Source organism: Pieris napi, chromosome 5 (assembly GCF_905475465.1).
Source record: "Pieris napi chromosome 5, ilPieNapi1.2, whole genome shotgun sequence".
NCBI classification, from domain to species: Eukaryota; Metazoa; Arthropoda; class Insecta; order Lepidoptera; family Pieridae; genus Pieris; species Pieris napi.
Window position 1 is genome coordinate 9,662,359 of NC_062238.1, and position 15,974 is coordinate 9,678,332.

Sequence of the window (15,974 nt, forward strand, 5' to 3'; positions counted from 1 at the left end):
ATTTTTAAATTTGCACCGATAACTGTTGTTGATAATATTATTAAATATAACCAATGTTAATCGTACATGAACAGTTAGTTTAATAAGAATTGCTTGGGTTCGTATGTCTTACTTTATTTATAATTCTCAATTTTGGAGTTAATATGTAATGTATATATGTAAAATTAACTTAAAATACTTTATAATTTGGTCATGTCATTCTTGATTCTTTCGAGTTTTGGCGCCATCGTTACACTATATTGTAATCTGTCACGATTGTCAAAGTTCTATGTTTTATGCTTTATTGTGATTTGTCAAACGCAACAAGCAAAATATCAAACTTCAAAGTCAAAATGATGTAATTACAATTTACAACTGTCAAACTGTGTTTATGCACCGTTTGCATTTTCACTTGTATTGGTTTTAATGTTTTAATTTATAAAAACTAACAGAAAGCCGGAATGAATTTTATTTTTTAATTACAAGAGTTTGTAAGGTATTCTAGAAAAGTAAAAATGTGTGATAGCGATGATCCCGGTGACCAACACAGTGGTATGGATTTAACTGGGTTTTTGTTTGGTAACATCGATGAAAGAGGTCAACTCGAAGATGACGGTCTACTTGATGGAGACTCAAAAAAAATGCTCGCATCCCTCAACCGCTTGGGCCTTGGGTCTATGTTGTCCGAGGTCCTTGATGCTGAAGAACCTATCAAGGAAGAAGAAGAAAAAGGTTAGATTTTTTCGGTTGTTAATTACTAGTATATTTTTTATTTCTGCAAAGCTGTTTTAAGTACTAAACCAAATTTGCATATTGCATATCTGCTTTGGTAACAGTACTACAGTACTGTCCGGTTGAAAATAAATATTGAAATGGTTTACCTACTTTTACAGATTACAGTCAAAAAAGCCCATCAGCTGTAGATTTCTTTGATATTGATGATGCTGTTGATGATGACATCAAGGTACCTAACTTTTAATAGATGTTATTTTATTAATCTTAATCATAATAAATAAAGAGCACCCTTTTTTAAAAATTTATCTTTGAAAGTCATCTCTATTTACTCACCAGTAACTTTCTAGTTGGTGACTTGTAATTCTAAAGCTAAATAGTCAAGTTAAGCAACTAAATAACACAGTTGTTTGTTGTATAAAAATTTTAAAAGGCATTTCAGACAGTGTAAAAGTGTTTCCTTAACTCTTTTTTAGGAAGAGGAAATTAAAACAGGTTGGCAAGAGCAAACTACAGATACCATTAACAAAAATACTCAAAAACAGAAGCAGGATATATTATCAGACATTGATTCAGAACATTATTTACACAATAATGATAGTATTGAACCTACAGATTGGAAAGATAATGTGACAAGTGATAATGACACAAAGCAAGTATTTGAGACAAGAAATGATGAAGGATATGAGGGTGACATGGAAGGTGATGATGGGCTCATGCCACCACCTAGTAGTGTTCCGTAAGTATTAAAACTAATAAAACTGCTGTACTCCATCATTATATCTGTGTTATCTCAGGTTGCAATGGTACAGCTCTTTGCTGTCCTCGATGAATAAGCTATTTTACACAAATGTAATTATTTGATTCAATGTAATAGTTCATTTAACAAATAAAAATATACTTATGCAGATTAAAATATTTAGTATGGTTAAACAATTGTTATTAGCAAAACATGCTTGATTAAATACTTAAGTTGTTTACGCAGATAATATATTTTTAGAGAAATAAATGTTATTTAAAATAGGTTTGCCTTATTGTAAGTAAAGAAGAATCTATTGTTTTAAATTTAAATAAATACAATCATAAATATGAAATTATATATTTTCGAAACTTGCTGTTTTGTAGCCTATTTACCACATGTGCATGGGCTATTGGGGAATAATATTTGAACAACATTAAAAATTTCAGTAGACAAAAGAATGAAAAGCCTAAGAAACTTGAAACACCCCTAGCTGCAATGCTTCCATCAAAATATGCCAATGTTGATGTAACTGAGCTGTTTCCAGATTTTAGAGCTGACAAAGTAAGTATATAAAACACTTTGCTGCAGTAATAGTACACATAATTAAAGTAATAAATTACTAGTGAGGCAACGGCTGGCCTTGATTAGCGATGTTGTTTTGTTTTGACCAAATAAATTTTCTTTATTATCAATGGTTGAATGTTTGTTAATCAATTATTAATATTATTTTATTTAAAATAACAAATATTATTTATTACATAGTGGTCTGGCATACTCATACTTTATTTCCTTATAGTCAATGCAGGTCCACAAGCTTTTATATGGATAACATTTATTACGAATGTATCGCATACATAGAAACACACAAAATAATAATAATAATCATAAAATAAAAATAAAAAAAGATACGAAAAAAAAGGAATTAGGTACATTTTAAGTGTGTAATGTGTGTGTGTGTTGTGGTTGTAACTGGCCATGACTAAGCATTATGCTGTGGAACAGACGTGTTCCACAGAGCTGGTCTACCAGAGACCACAACGGTAAGTTTGTGCCTCAGGCGCAAAATAGAAAAATAATGTAATAATAAAAATATTAGAAAAAATAAACAGAAGTCTTGAAAGATTTGTGTGTTAAAGTATATAGTAAAAAAAAAAGAAGATAAATCAAGTTTCAGTTGACTAATTATTTATATAGAAAAACACTTTTTCACCGGATTAAAGTTATGTATTATTATAAATTTACAATTATTTTACATAATTTTAAATTTAATCGACGTTTTGTCACCGTAACCACGCACGCTGTAAAGCACGCGAAACGTCGGTTGTAAAAGTGTCAATAAAAGACAATACTATAATTATATATACTTATGGTAGGGGAGCCCAAGAGGGGATTTCGGGATTTACTAAAGCGCGACAGATTAATATATAGGGGGATACCTTGTACCCGGTTAAGTACCTCCACAAAATATGAGGCCCATATATAAGGCCGCACGTGAAGGAGACAGGATCAGTTTAGTAAAAAAAAATTGACCATCAGAAATTCCCGAGCGCGTCAGATTAAGGTAGGGTGAGTTAATTACATCCTAAAAAGTGTATATTCCACTAATCTGACAATTTGAGAGTGACGGAAAAAAAGGAGAGGGCAACAAAGTTGTAAAAAAAAAACGTCATCTCGACATTCTCGAGCGTAGCTATTTTTTTTTTTATTTTGAAGGAAATAATGCAAGAATAATGAAAAATATATAATCTGACGATTTCCGCAAGCCGAAATAACAAAAATTCGTCGATAAAGTTAAATGCGTGCAGCTGCGTGATGCCTACATTTCCTTAAACCGATCGGAATCTACTAAACAGCGTTCTAAATATTTCCCTCAAAATTACATTTCCTGTGAATTTGAACCGATTCGGACCGATAGATTTTGAGAAATTTTGAAAAATCTTAAAAAAATAAGAAATATTTTTTTTAAAGTGGTTTCTTTATCGATCAACTTCAAAAACTAATCCGCCTTTGAGCTTGAAAAACCACGTCGATCGCCACCAAGCTGGTCAAAAGCGGTTGATTCGTTCGAGAGATATCGTACACGAAAGAAACCCGAAAAAGTGTTTTTTCGTGATTACTCCGAAATTTGTGGTTCGATCAATTAAAATTGCAAAATGACTTATGAGGATGATAAAACTGCGTCGAATGCCGCCAACCGCGTGAAAATTGCTTGATTCATTCAAAAGTTATTGCGGTTTGAAAATTCCAAAAATAGTGTTCTATGAAACTTCTATCAGACTTTCGAGCTTGGAGAGCTCAAATGCATAGAAATGTTATTTCTTTGAACTCAGCGAGCTCAAAATATCAATTTTAAGCGCCCAGGAATGGAATTAGCGGGAAGTTGCAGGGATGGCCCTTTAGGTGAACCGTTTTTCTATTTTTTTTTGTCAGATCAGGCGAATCCCTCTAGATAATCGTCAGATTATGAGACAGTACGTTTAGAACATAAAGATGAACCACATATATCTTAATCTGACGCGCTTGAGTATTTCAAAATTGCGATTTTTTTTTGCAAATTAAGAAAATGGCTGTGGGTTTGCGTCCCATCGAAATCGTCAGATTAGTGAATGAGAGCTTTTTTTTGGTGCACTTAACACTCCCTTAGAAAATCTGACGCGCTCGATAAAAAATTTTTTTTTTAAATTTTCAACCCTTAAATACAACCACCCGCATCATGCAAACGATCAGATTAACATACGTACATTATTAAAAATACGTAGGGCATAGATGCTATCAATATCTGACGCGCTCGAGGATGTCCATGCAACAGTTTTTTTTTACATATTTAACTATCTATAGCCGCTTCCCCCACCGATGAAAAGGAATTTATCATATAACATTTTTTTCTTCTTTTTATCTAAGCTTTGCATCCCAATAGGTCTCTACGACGCTCGAGTAAATCCCCATTTAGCATCGTGGGCTCCCCTACCATTAAGTCAATGCTAGTATTTAGTCAGAAGCTCTAAGTAAACATTATAACAAGTTTTTTACTTATAGGTTTTATTATTCTCCCGTCTTTTTGGCCCTGGGAAATTGTCAAGTTTACCACAAATATGGCGTGGTGTGAAAAAACGTCGGCGGCGCAAACGTAGTGGCAGTACCAGCTCCGATACACCGCCTCAGGCCGAGACACAAGATCCACAGTATGCCAGCGATGATGAAGAAAAATTTCTTAAGTATGTATTTGTATAGAATTTTTTCGACCTATATGAATATATATATGCGTTATAGATTAACTGCTTTTGAAAATCACATGAACACAGAACCTTAACAATTAAATAAATAAAAAAGTAAATAGTGACAAAATAAAAAAGAAAACTTTTTTATGGTCTATATTTTGTCCCAATTTACACATAAACACACAAAATCACAATACTTAAAGAAAAAAATAAAATAAAACATCAAAAACAATAAAAAATTAAAACTAAAATTTGAAATTCCCTTTTGCCATGCAGTTCGCTTCCAGTGTGCAATGTGTGTGTACTGTGGTTGTAATTGGCCCTGGCTCAGCATTATGCTAAGGAGCAAAAAGTTCCACAGCGCTGGTCATTCTGCCAGAGACCACAGCAGCTAGTTTGCGCCTCTAATAAAATAAAATAAATAATAATAATACCAAGTAGAAAAAAAAAAATAATAATATTAAAGTTAGAAGTGTGAGTAAATCGTGTGTAACGGTGTATAATAAATAAAATAAAATAAAAAGTAAAAAATAAGAATAATTGTAAATAAGTAGATATTTTTTGTTTTATGGGTGGATAAAAACTAAATTGGGACTTTTGTTGAATAAGTAGATATGTCTTATAAATGCGACTAAAATTTGACTTTTATTATATTACTAATACTCATGAAATATCTGAAATAATTACAAAAACTTGGTATTTATAAATCAAAAATATGCCAGGCCAATGGAAGAGAACCAACATTCATCACTACATGACAATAATGCATCGGGAGACAGAAATGACAAAAGCCAAAGAGTTACTCCAGCTCATTGGAGATTTGGTCCAGCACAGGCCTGGTATGACATGCTCAATGTGCCAGAAACAGGAGACGGCTTTGACTATGGATTCAAACTAAAGGTAATACCTAATTATTTACTGACTTAGTGTATACGGATAGTTCGTCGATAAACAAAACCAGATTTTGGTTATCAAGATTTTTCCCTATGTTTCTCTTTGTGAGGTGATAACTTCTTAAGGGTAAACCGCTTCGTTACGTAACGCGTTACGGCCCCGGCCTGTCTAGCTTCTCTTTCTTTCACGCATACGGCAGTGGTAGCCAGGCTCCTCTCTCACTCTAAACCGTAGCGCTAGCCATATTTCGGACAGACGCTTTCCCCTTTCCCTACTCTGTGTGTGTGTGTTTGTGTGTGTTTAGTGTGTGTTAGACATTTACTGTTGACAGTGAGCATATAACCTCAAACTATCACTGTTTTTGAAAGTGATTATTAAAAATATAATGAATGAAACAGAAGACGATTCTCGGAATATTACACAATTCATTAGTTCAACTTAGATTAGTTTAGGTTATCACTTCTGTCGGGCGTCCTGAGACGTACATATTTATTTTTCTTTATAAACATTTGTCTATAAGTGATGATTTGCCTGTGAATTTTTGGGTTCTATTGAGGCCTTTTTTCTCCACCGTACTTTCGAATTACTCAGATAAGAATAAAAAAGCTGGGTCTAAGTTATTACATAGGGATTCGTGACGTTAACGCATAGCATCATATTTTGATAAGTAAATTAAAAGAGGATTAGGACGTTAGGGTAATAATTCTGCCATGTATTAAAGCTATGACTGGCGTAAAACTATCCAGTTTCCAGCAGCTAAATCTTTCTCGACCTTATTACCAGAAACGTAGAGTATAATATTGTATACACTTTATCACATCTCTATAAATTTTACAAAATTAGCAATAATAATAATTAATAAATATAGGCACCGTCTCCCGATCGCGAAGAGAAACCTGTAGAAGAGCCAGTAGAAGATCAAAATACAGAGAGTGCGGACAGTGGGTTTCCAGACGATTCGTTTCTTATGGTATCCCAATTGCAGTGGGAGGATGACGTCATATGGGACGGAAATGAAATAAAACATAAGGTACAAAATCTTCTTAATATTTATAAACTCTCTCCTTCAAAGGCAGGCAACGCACCCACTAAAATGGGTGTACATGGGCTGTGATGATTGTCTTTTTGTAGGTCTCGTAGGCTCGTTTGTTCCCCTCGTTTCTCCTATATATAAAAAAAAACTTCAATACAGCTACTATCAACCGTAAAGATTTAAACAGTAATTGATATTCCAATAGTTAATTGGTCTATAATAAAAAAAAAGGGAGTGTGTACCTATGTACGTAATAGTTTTTGATTGCATGCAAATAATTAATTACAATGAAATAATCAAAGACTGGAAATATAGTCAATAAAGTTCAGTTTACATTTGAAAAATTAAATCTATAAATATTTATTATTATTCTCTTACATTAAGTGTAACCTAAATTCTATTATTATTCGAATGTTGTTTTTAAATTGTGTCCAATGCCGTAGCATCTTCCGTGGGCAACTACATTCTGTTAATTTTGTGTCACGGTGCGCGCGCATCGTAAAATTTCAGTCTCATCAATTTTTCATAACGTGCCTAAAGAAGTATAACTTCAAAAATATATGAAACCTAGTGAAGTAATCAACAAGAGCAGAGTTGACTTAGTCAGTGTGCGACTCTCATGCTCCAGGTGGTACAGTGAAGGAAAACATCGTGAGGAAACCCGCATCCCTTATACATAAAAAGTGGGCGCCGTGTATCAGGCACAGAAAGCTGATCACCAACCTAGTAGAAAAAAACAAATGATCACGATACAAATACAATCTGAATCCCAGACCTAAATGAATAGGTGTTTGAAGTCGTGTTAATTTTTCACAATTATTTCTTCAAAACATTTCTTTTGATTCTCTTCTTTCTCTCTCTCTTTTCCCTTTTATAATTGTGTTTATCCAAATCTCAATGTCTGTAGGTATTGGCGCGCCTTAACAGTAAAAGTAACGCAGCAGGGTGGGTCCCAACATCAGTGAGTCGTACAGCGCAGCAGTTCTCACACCCGCGACCTCACATCCCCCACACTCCACACACACCATTACCTACCACCCAACATAAGACACCCACGTGAGTATTATATTAGTATTTTAATAGTAGTTTATGCAAGAGGGTATTAAAACATGAGTGAAGTTTACACGAGTGTTTTAAGACCTAATTATATGCAGTTGTATACACTACTTTATTTAATCTCATGGCTATAGGTTTCCAAGTCATAAAGTCTTGATAACATTTGTCACACGCTTTTCTTGATTTTTCTGGCAAAACACTATTCGTCAGTTTCGTAGCTGTTTCTAGAATTTCAATTTTCATCGGTATTTTTGGTGTTGCTTGACATTTTTGCTACTAAAGTTTTATCCAACAAAATATTACTGAAATTCGTATGTACGAAATAGCGCCAAAATGGAAAAAGTATGTTATTGGTCTATTGGCTCGGAACTAGCGCTCACCACAGATTATGTGTACTTAAATTGAATTGAAACCTCCTTGGTCGGGACACATTGTACTTTAATAATTAAAAAATTGTTTTAAAGCATTTTTTTGTTAGGAGAATATTACTTTAATTTAATTTTGTAATTTTCTTAAAGAAGTATGTAAATAAAATATGCCAATAAAGGTCTGTATTTCATTTCATAATTCGAATATTACCTAATGAGATTATATAAATAAGTATAATAAACGAAGAATAATAAACTACAGAATATTTCATTCATTTAAGAAATGAATTGACAGCGTTTTGTTATTTTTATATTGAGTAGTTTTAAGTTTGTATTGTATATTATTTATGTTTGGGTTGTCTGGAAGAAACCGCTTTTTGCTGAAAGACCCATTTACATCTTTGACTTCATTTATATAATATAATATTCAAAAATCTAAAAAGTCCTTATTTTAATTAGTAATTTATTAGAATTTTCAGAATAATAAGACAATTCTCATTATATTTATATAATCTTATTTCCAGTTCAATAGCATCTACAAGTCAAGCGAATGCGGACGGTGAAGACAACACATGGTACAGTATATTCCCCGTTGAAAATGAAGAGCTGGTGTATGGAACATGGGAGGACGAGGTCATCTGGGACCCTGAGAACATGCCAAAGATACCAAAACCCAAGATATTGACCCTTGACCCCAATGACGAGAATATTATATTGGGAATACCTGATGACGTTGACCCTTCCAAAATTACACGAGGTATATGATCTATATATTTATTAATATTGTATCATTTTTCAGTGTTACTTGTAATTTTATTTTATTTTTTGTATTAGTAATTAATATTTAATATTTTTTTCTTACTAGGGTTGCTGGAAGAGATTGCTTGTTAGCTATAAGGCCGCACGTTGCATTTAATAATTCATGTCATTTGTTTTTATTTTAATGAAACGAAGATAAAACAAATAAACATGTATTTATTAACACGATTTACAACAAAAAATAATTATATCCACTGCCTTATCGCTATCAAACGATTTCTTCCAGATGACCCTAGTTAGAATCTATCAATCACTCAATTGGAAAGCACTAAAAAAAGCATTTGATCGTTTATATTGCTAAAACACGTAGTCTATGAACATTAACCAACCCGGTTAGAAGGTGTAAGATATATATATATAATTATAAAGGCCGGCAACGCACTTGTGGGCCCTTTGGCAATGTGGATGTCTGTGGGCGGTATCACTTAACATCAGCCTCCTTCCAGTTTGTTCATAGATATTGCTTTCTAGAAAATTATAATAAAAATAGACCAGTGCCGATAATTTTTGAAACCAAAAAAAATTACAGTAGGATGAAACCCATTAGAAAAGGAGGGGAATATGATCAAAATGAAAGGAAAAATAAATTACGGTCGATCTGAGGTCGGGAAGGGGCAGGGGGGTTAGTTTTAAGGGTAAAAAACGGTTTATCTCGATTTCCGGCAAAACTAAAAGTCCTATCGAAGATAGTTAAATGGCAAAGTTGTAGGTAATAAAAAGATCTACAACTTTTGTATTCACACATTTTTCACATAACCTCAAAATTTATGTGAAAAATTCAAAAAACCAATCTGAAAATTCTGAAGCACACCAACTTTTTGAAAAAAGCTGAAATTTTGACGTCAGAATTTTCGATTGAAAATTAGGGTGTTTTTTCGATATTAATACAAAATAAGGTGAACAAATAAATATTTTTAGTCAAATAAATTACAGTGTATTTGGGACATAGAAAGGTAAGTTTTCACAAAATTTCGTTAAATAAAAAATATTTTTGTTAGAGATAAAAATAAAAAACAAAAACTTGGTTTTTTGAATTTTTCACATAAATTTTGAGGTTATGTGAAAAATGTGTCAATACAAAAGTTGTGTATCTTTTTATTACCTACAACTTTGCCATTTAACTTTCTTCGATAGGACTTTTAGTTTTGCCGGAAATCGAGATAAACCGTTTTTTACCCTTAAACCTCCCCCCCCTGCCCCTTCCCGACCTCAGATCGACCGTAATTTATTTTTCCTTTCATTTTGATCATATTCCCCTCCTTTTCTAATGGGTTTCATCCTACTGTAATTTTTTTCACTTTTTATTTATTTTAAAGGCTATCTGCACTGGTCTAAAAGTGAAAAATAGACATAGACAACATAGTACGTAGACGTATGGTGTGTTTTGACTAAGACCGTGGTAATATAACGATCAGTCTTATGTGCCTTTTTGCCAAATGACATTCAGGTCTATGTACCATTAAGCCACGAAGGCAAGTAGTTGAAAAATAAACCAAATGGGAGTGGGATATTTTGTACTGTATTCACTTTGATTAGTGCGAGTGCTCGTGATTAGTAATTGAGGATGATTAGTGCAGGTGTGTAGTGCAAGTAGTGTCCAATTATTGTTTAGTGGCTCTGTTAAGTAAATTCAGCTGTCAATAGTTTGGCACGCGACGTCACTACTCGCAGTTCACTCGCAAAAAAGTCGAACACGCTTCTAATCACTTTACTACGCAGCTAACTAATCACCTGCACTTATCACTAATCAAAGTGAATACAGGCCTTTAGACAAAAATACTTTGCGACATGCCTGATATCTTGAATCGAATTTGTATGAAATTGGTCACGTGACAAGCCCTTTGCATAGATTTTGTTTAAAGCGGGTATGTTGTTGTACTTCGATTGATATGCATCGAATGTTTTCAGAGCGAGGCCCTCAGCCAAAAGTGAAAATTCCACATCCACACGTAAAGAAGTCGAAATTACTATTGGGCAAAGCTGGTGTCATCAACGTGTTGCAAGAAGATGCACCTCCGCCGCCGCCGAAGTCACCTGATCGGGATCCCTTTAATATATCTAATGATGTGTAAGTTTAGTTCAGTTATTCTTATTTTTTTTTAATATGTCGTATTTATAGGTCGGTTATCGAAAGCTGGCGCGTTCACAGTACTCACACTAATGCAATTTCACTATACAGTTGTGTATGTTTAAAAAATATGACTTTTTTGCCAAGCTATATTTAGTCTACTCTGATTTTAGTGAGGTTGGGTGGATTGTAAATAAATAAAAATGTGTCAAATACATTATGTGCATACGAGGGATGGATGGATGCAAAAGTTCTAAGCCCGTCCAAGAACGTGAAAGAGTAAATAATATTTCATTTTTCGACATAAGCTCCATCTAGCTCAACAAACTTCCTTCAAATTGAACTGCAACTTGTTTATCCCCTCAAAAAGGTTGTCAAAATAGTCGTTTACTGCGGCACGATTTCACGAGATTGTCCTGTTAATGTTTTGCCGGAACCAATTATTTCATAAGACATTTTTTTCTAAGTATTCTAACCTCCAACCAAATAAGTAATAATAATCACAGACAAAATAATAATGAGAAAAAAGATCAACATGTATTTATAAACAGTAGCAAAAGCAAAACAATTACTGTCTCTGTTATACTCATAAGCTTGACCGAGCGCGAGAGAGACGGACAGTCTTTTCATGATGCATATTCAATGTGACGTCACGCCTCGCGCTTATTCACAAACACTACACAAGCACAAAGTGTAAATGTGTTGAAGCCGCCAGCTTTAGATAACATACCTATACGCTTAGTCTTGGTTATATGATTTCAGTGCTGCAACTAAATAGTCTTTGTGCCTACTGGTATTTTTTTTTTTCAAATTTTTATTATTGATTAAACATTACAAAAACACCAAAAAATACTAAAGGGTTTACCGTGGTGTAGCCCTTCTGGCACCTTGGTGTTTAAATTTCTTTATATTTCTTACAAACTAAAGGAAAGTAAAGTAAAAGAAATGTTACGTAAAAAAAAAGTAAAGTGTTAAAAAATTCAATCAATCAATATAAAAATGAAATGAAAACAATAAACAAAGAAATAAAAACGTTTTTATTAATACTAAAGCTGTCTGCCCACTATCCCGTAGCATACCATGACCGTACTAGGACCGTTTCAGACAAAAAACTATTCTTTGTATGGAGAAGTATGAGACCTTGCCCACTAGACCGTTCCGTCACCGGGCGACACCGTAGCGTGCCATGCACGGGCCGTCAACTATTCGTCGGAGGGAATATTTTGCCGGTGCGGACACGCTACGTGCATGGCACGCGACGTTGCCAGACCGGTGACTGAGCGGGGAGTATGACCGTTACAAACCCGTTTTAAATGCGTTAAATTTGAATGTACACATTCGGAAGTACTGAAAAAACTTTTCTCCGTCATCAACTAAGTGCCTGAATAATGTCCAATATTAACACTGATATTTGTACGAGAATGAACCGATGCCTTACGAGTGTATTGAAAAGATTTCTGCCGTGTCACATACGGGCATCATACAGATTAAATACGGGTTACATACGGGTTGTAAACGGGTTCAGAACGCTGTCGGCCCGCTTCAGTGGGCGAAATAGAGCGTACCGGATTGCTTTCCGTGCTGGATACGTTCCTAGCACGGTCATGGTATGCTACGGGATAGTGGGCAGACACCTTTAACTGACATTTTAATAATAATTTGTCTAAGTTTGGTAGTCACTAAAAGATAATCTGAAATGATTTCAATGAAATAATCTTGTCAAATAGCCTGTTATGTATAGACAAAAACCTAAAGCCAACATTGGTATAAATTCGTTAGAAATTTAAAACTATGTATCTATGTATATATATATTTTTAAATTTCTAACGATCTATATCTATATCATGATTTTGAAAATTTATTTTCCCTTTACTAAATTTATATAAATTTTTTCAGGTCATATGTTTATCTTGTAAAATATATTCCAGATTTTATCAGACGAAATCGCAGAATCCACGGTTGAAGGCTGGTGGGGGACAGCTAATCCAACACAGTACACCCGTAGTGGAATTGCGAGCGCCCTTCATACAAACGCACATGGGACCAGCCAGGCTTCGGGCCTTCCATCGACCAGCCTTGAGGAAGCTCGCGTATGGGCCATTGGCCGCGCCTGGACCTCACCCAGTCCAGCCATTGATTAAACATATACGGAAGAAGGCTAAAGTAAGTAAAGAATGTAGTTGATGAATTTTGGATTTCCAAACTTTCAATATATATATATATCAAATAGTCTTGCATTTAATTTATATTCGCTGAGAAACTGTTATTAGTTTAAAATCTACGTAAATATTTCTTAGGTTTCATAATCACAATTAGTACCCATATTTTTACAGAATTATTTTTTTTCCTTTGAAGAAGTATACATATTTATTTTTTACACGTGAGTTCGGTAAGTTTATTAATTTGTTACGTAAAATAATTTTTTTCTCTCGTTTAGAATCCTAAATAACAGTCTGTATTTTGTTATCTTCCGTTGTCATATATTATAATGCCATCATAAAACAGAGTTTGTTTTTACCATGTCTCGCAACGCAGTTCTACCGAAAAAAGTTGTTAGAGAGTTTTGAGAGTTTTTTTTTTCTATTGTTAATGTCGATTTTTCTACAAACGTAGAATAAGTCGAAAGATAAAAATTTTGAAAAGTTTTTTATCTTGTTACGCCAAAGAAGTATAACTTCTAACACATGTACATAAGTACACACACGATTTTTTTTAAATTTTCTAAATTCACAGCAACGTGAAGCCGAGCGATTGGCCTCTGGTGGCGGTGACGTATTCTTCATGCGTACACCCGAAGACCTAAGCGGTCGGGATGGCGAATTGGTACTCCTAGAATTCTGCGAGGAACACCCACCGCTGATAAGCCAAGTGGGAATGTGTTCGAAGATCAAGAATTACTACAAGCGAACAGCTATCAAGGATACCGGACCCCCGCCGATGAAGTACGGCGAAGTTGCGTACGCACATACGTCCCCGTTTCTTGGGATCTTGCCTCCTGGTGCTACACAGTCTGTGGTCGAGAATAATATGTACCGAGCGCCTATTTACAACCATACATTGCCTCAGACAGACTTTCTGGTTATTCGGACAAGGTATAAATAATTATTTATTTAAAAAGGCACATCAACGAAACATATAGACACTTACAGAGGACACACGATACAAAAAACAAGTTTGCAACAACATTCAAAGGGAAACATTACAATGATAAAAGAGAAAATAAATAATACATAAAAGTAAACGACAGATTAAGAAATAAAATGTGATTTGTATTTCCAAGTAAATAAATTTTCTATTGGTTGTCAAAATGCAAAAAACAATGTATAGAAAGTTGTTTTTGTTTAAGATGGTTTCAATGTAGTCACTTCTAAAAAAATAACACTTCCATGTTTCTAGGACCAGACTCGTAATGGTGTAAATGTTTATTGAGAACTGATTATATAAATTGCTCGTCTCAATCTGACAGCAATTTTAATTTTGTAATACAGTCTTCTGAGCTCATAATGTGTATTTTTTAAACCACCTATTTAATAATTGTATGTGTAGACACGTCGTAGAAGATAAATAATGAGCATTAATACAATGTTACGAGTTATTAAAGGGGTTTTTATTTTATTATTTTCAGACAAGCGTATTACATACGAGAAGTGGATTCATTATTTGTCGCTGGTCAGGAGTGTCCATTGTATGAAGTACCTGGTCCCAATTCGAAAAGAGCTAACAATTTTGTTAGGGATTTCTTACAGGTAGGTTTTTTAGCTTTAGACTTGAAATACTATTCTTCTTTCCATCTGTATCCGTTCTTTAATATTCTTCAAAAATCTTGAAAGTTGAGTATTTCGAACCATACGTATACGTAACTCCAAAAAATACGAGCTCCTTCAACTAATCATACAAGGCAAAAATATCCTGGTTGAAAAACTTAAGACAATTGTTCGGTCAAAGCACCAAGTCATTGTTTAGAAGCGCGGCATCCAAAATTAAAATAGCCATGATGATCGCCAACCTTCGCAAGGAGATGGCACTGTAAGAAAAAGAATATTCTCCAGAAGTGACTGTCGAATTTCAAGAAAATTTCCGATTTTGAAAAAGCCCTTTATTATATACTAGCCGTTTCCCGCCCGCTTTGCTGGGCGAATTAAAATAGGAAATAAATAAAATTTTATGTTTCATTATTATTATTTTTTTCATATTTTTATTCTTCTTCTTTTTAACTTCCCGCTAAGAAAATTGAATTTTTTCGAAAATCGAGTTTTTAACAGATGTTGACGTTTTGAGGTTCTAGGAAGCCTCCCCGAATGTTTCCGCGGTGAAGTCCGTATGTATAAATTATCATAAAAGTAAAACAGCAATAAAAAATGAAGGAACGTTGGAATTTAAAAAATAAATAGCCATAAACCATCTAGGAAAAATTTCGTATCGAGTGGTTTAGGCGTGAAGGAGCCTCAAACGAAGACCATTTTTCTTATATATATAAGATAAGAAGATAGATAGAAGATATTACTCTTCGAGAAAACAATTTGAAATTCATTGTGTTCCAGGTGTTCATATACAGATTGTTTTGGAAGTCGCGTGATAATCCTCGCCGTATTAAAATGGATGATATTAAGCGAGCATTTCCATCGCATTCGGAAAGTTCAATTCGAAAACGGCTTAAACTTTGTGCTGACTTCAAACGAACGGGTCTTGATTCTAACTGGTAAGAATTTATTTATTTACACTTCGCAAGAAGGCTTAATGCATTCTAGCTGCTTGGTTATTTTGGCTAGCGATTTTTATTTTAACATAATTAAAAGTAGAAGAATCGAATCGAGAAGAATTTCTTGAACACTCCGACTATTAAATAGATCGGGATTTTTTTATTAAAAAGGACAGTTTCAGGTTTCTTTAAAACTGATTGCATGTTAATTGTAATTTATATGAGTGTGGATTTCTATGAAAAGTCGGCGACTCGTATAAATTCATATTATACAGTTTAATATATACTAATACTAGAATGAGGTCAAGTTCGTATGGTTGTATATTAACCCTAATAATTAAAAGACTTTTGAGCCAAGGTTGTACG

At 33.9% G+C, this 15,974-nt stretch overlaps 1 protein-coding gene across 1 annotated transcript in view; it reads left to right on the plus strand.

Moving 5' to 3' along the window:
- The first annotated feature begins 350 nt into the window (after nt 1-350).
- LOC125049948 (transcription initiation factor TFIID subunit 1) overlaps nt 351-15,974 on the plus strand; it is a 46,421-nt gene continuing 30,797 nt past the window's right edge. The window contains exons 1-14 of the mRNA XM_047649492.1: nt 351-711; nt 873-943; nt 1,188-1,450; nt 1,900-2,014; nt 4,490-4,668; nt 5,394-5,571; nt 6,434-6,595; nt 7,506-7,654; nt 8,547-8,779; nt 10,750-10,909; nt 12,838-13,072; nt 13,643-14,001; nt 14,535-14,655; nt 15,451-15,608. Coding sequence (XP_047505448.1) covers nt 495-711; nt 873-943; nt 1,188-1,450; nt 1,900-2,014; nt 4,490-4,668; nt 5,394-5,571; nt 6,434-6,595; nt 7,506-7,654; nt 8,547-8,779; nt 10,750-10,909; nt 12,838-13,072; nt 13,643-14,001; nt 14,535-14,655; nt 15,451-15,608 — 2,600 coding nt within the window. The 5' untranslated portion in view covers nt 351-494. The remainder of the gene's footprint in view (nt 712-872; nt 944-1,187; nt 1,451-1,899; nt 2,015-4,489; nt 4,669-5,393; nt 5,572-6,433; nt 6,596-7,505; nt 7,655-8,546; nt 8,780-10,749; nt 10,910-12,837; nt 13,073-13,642; nt 14,002-14,534; nt 14,656-15,450; nt 15,609-15,974) is intronic.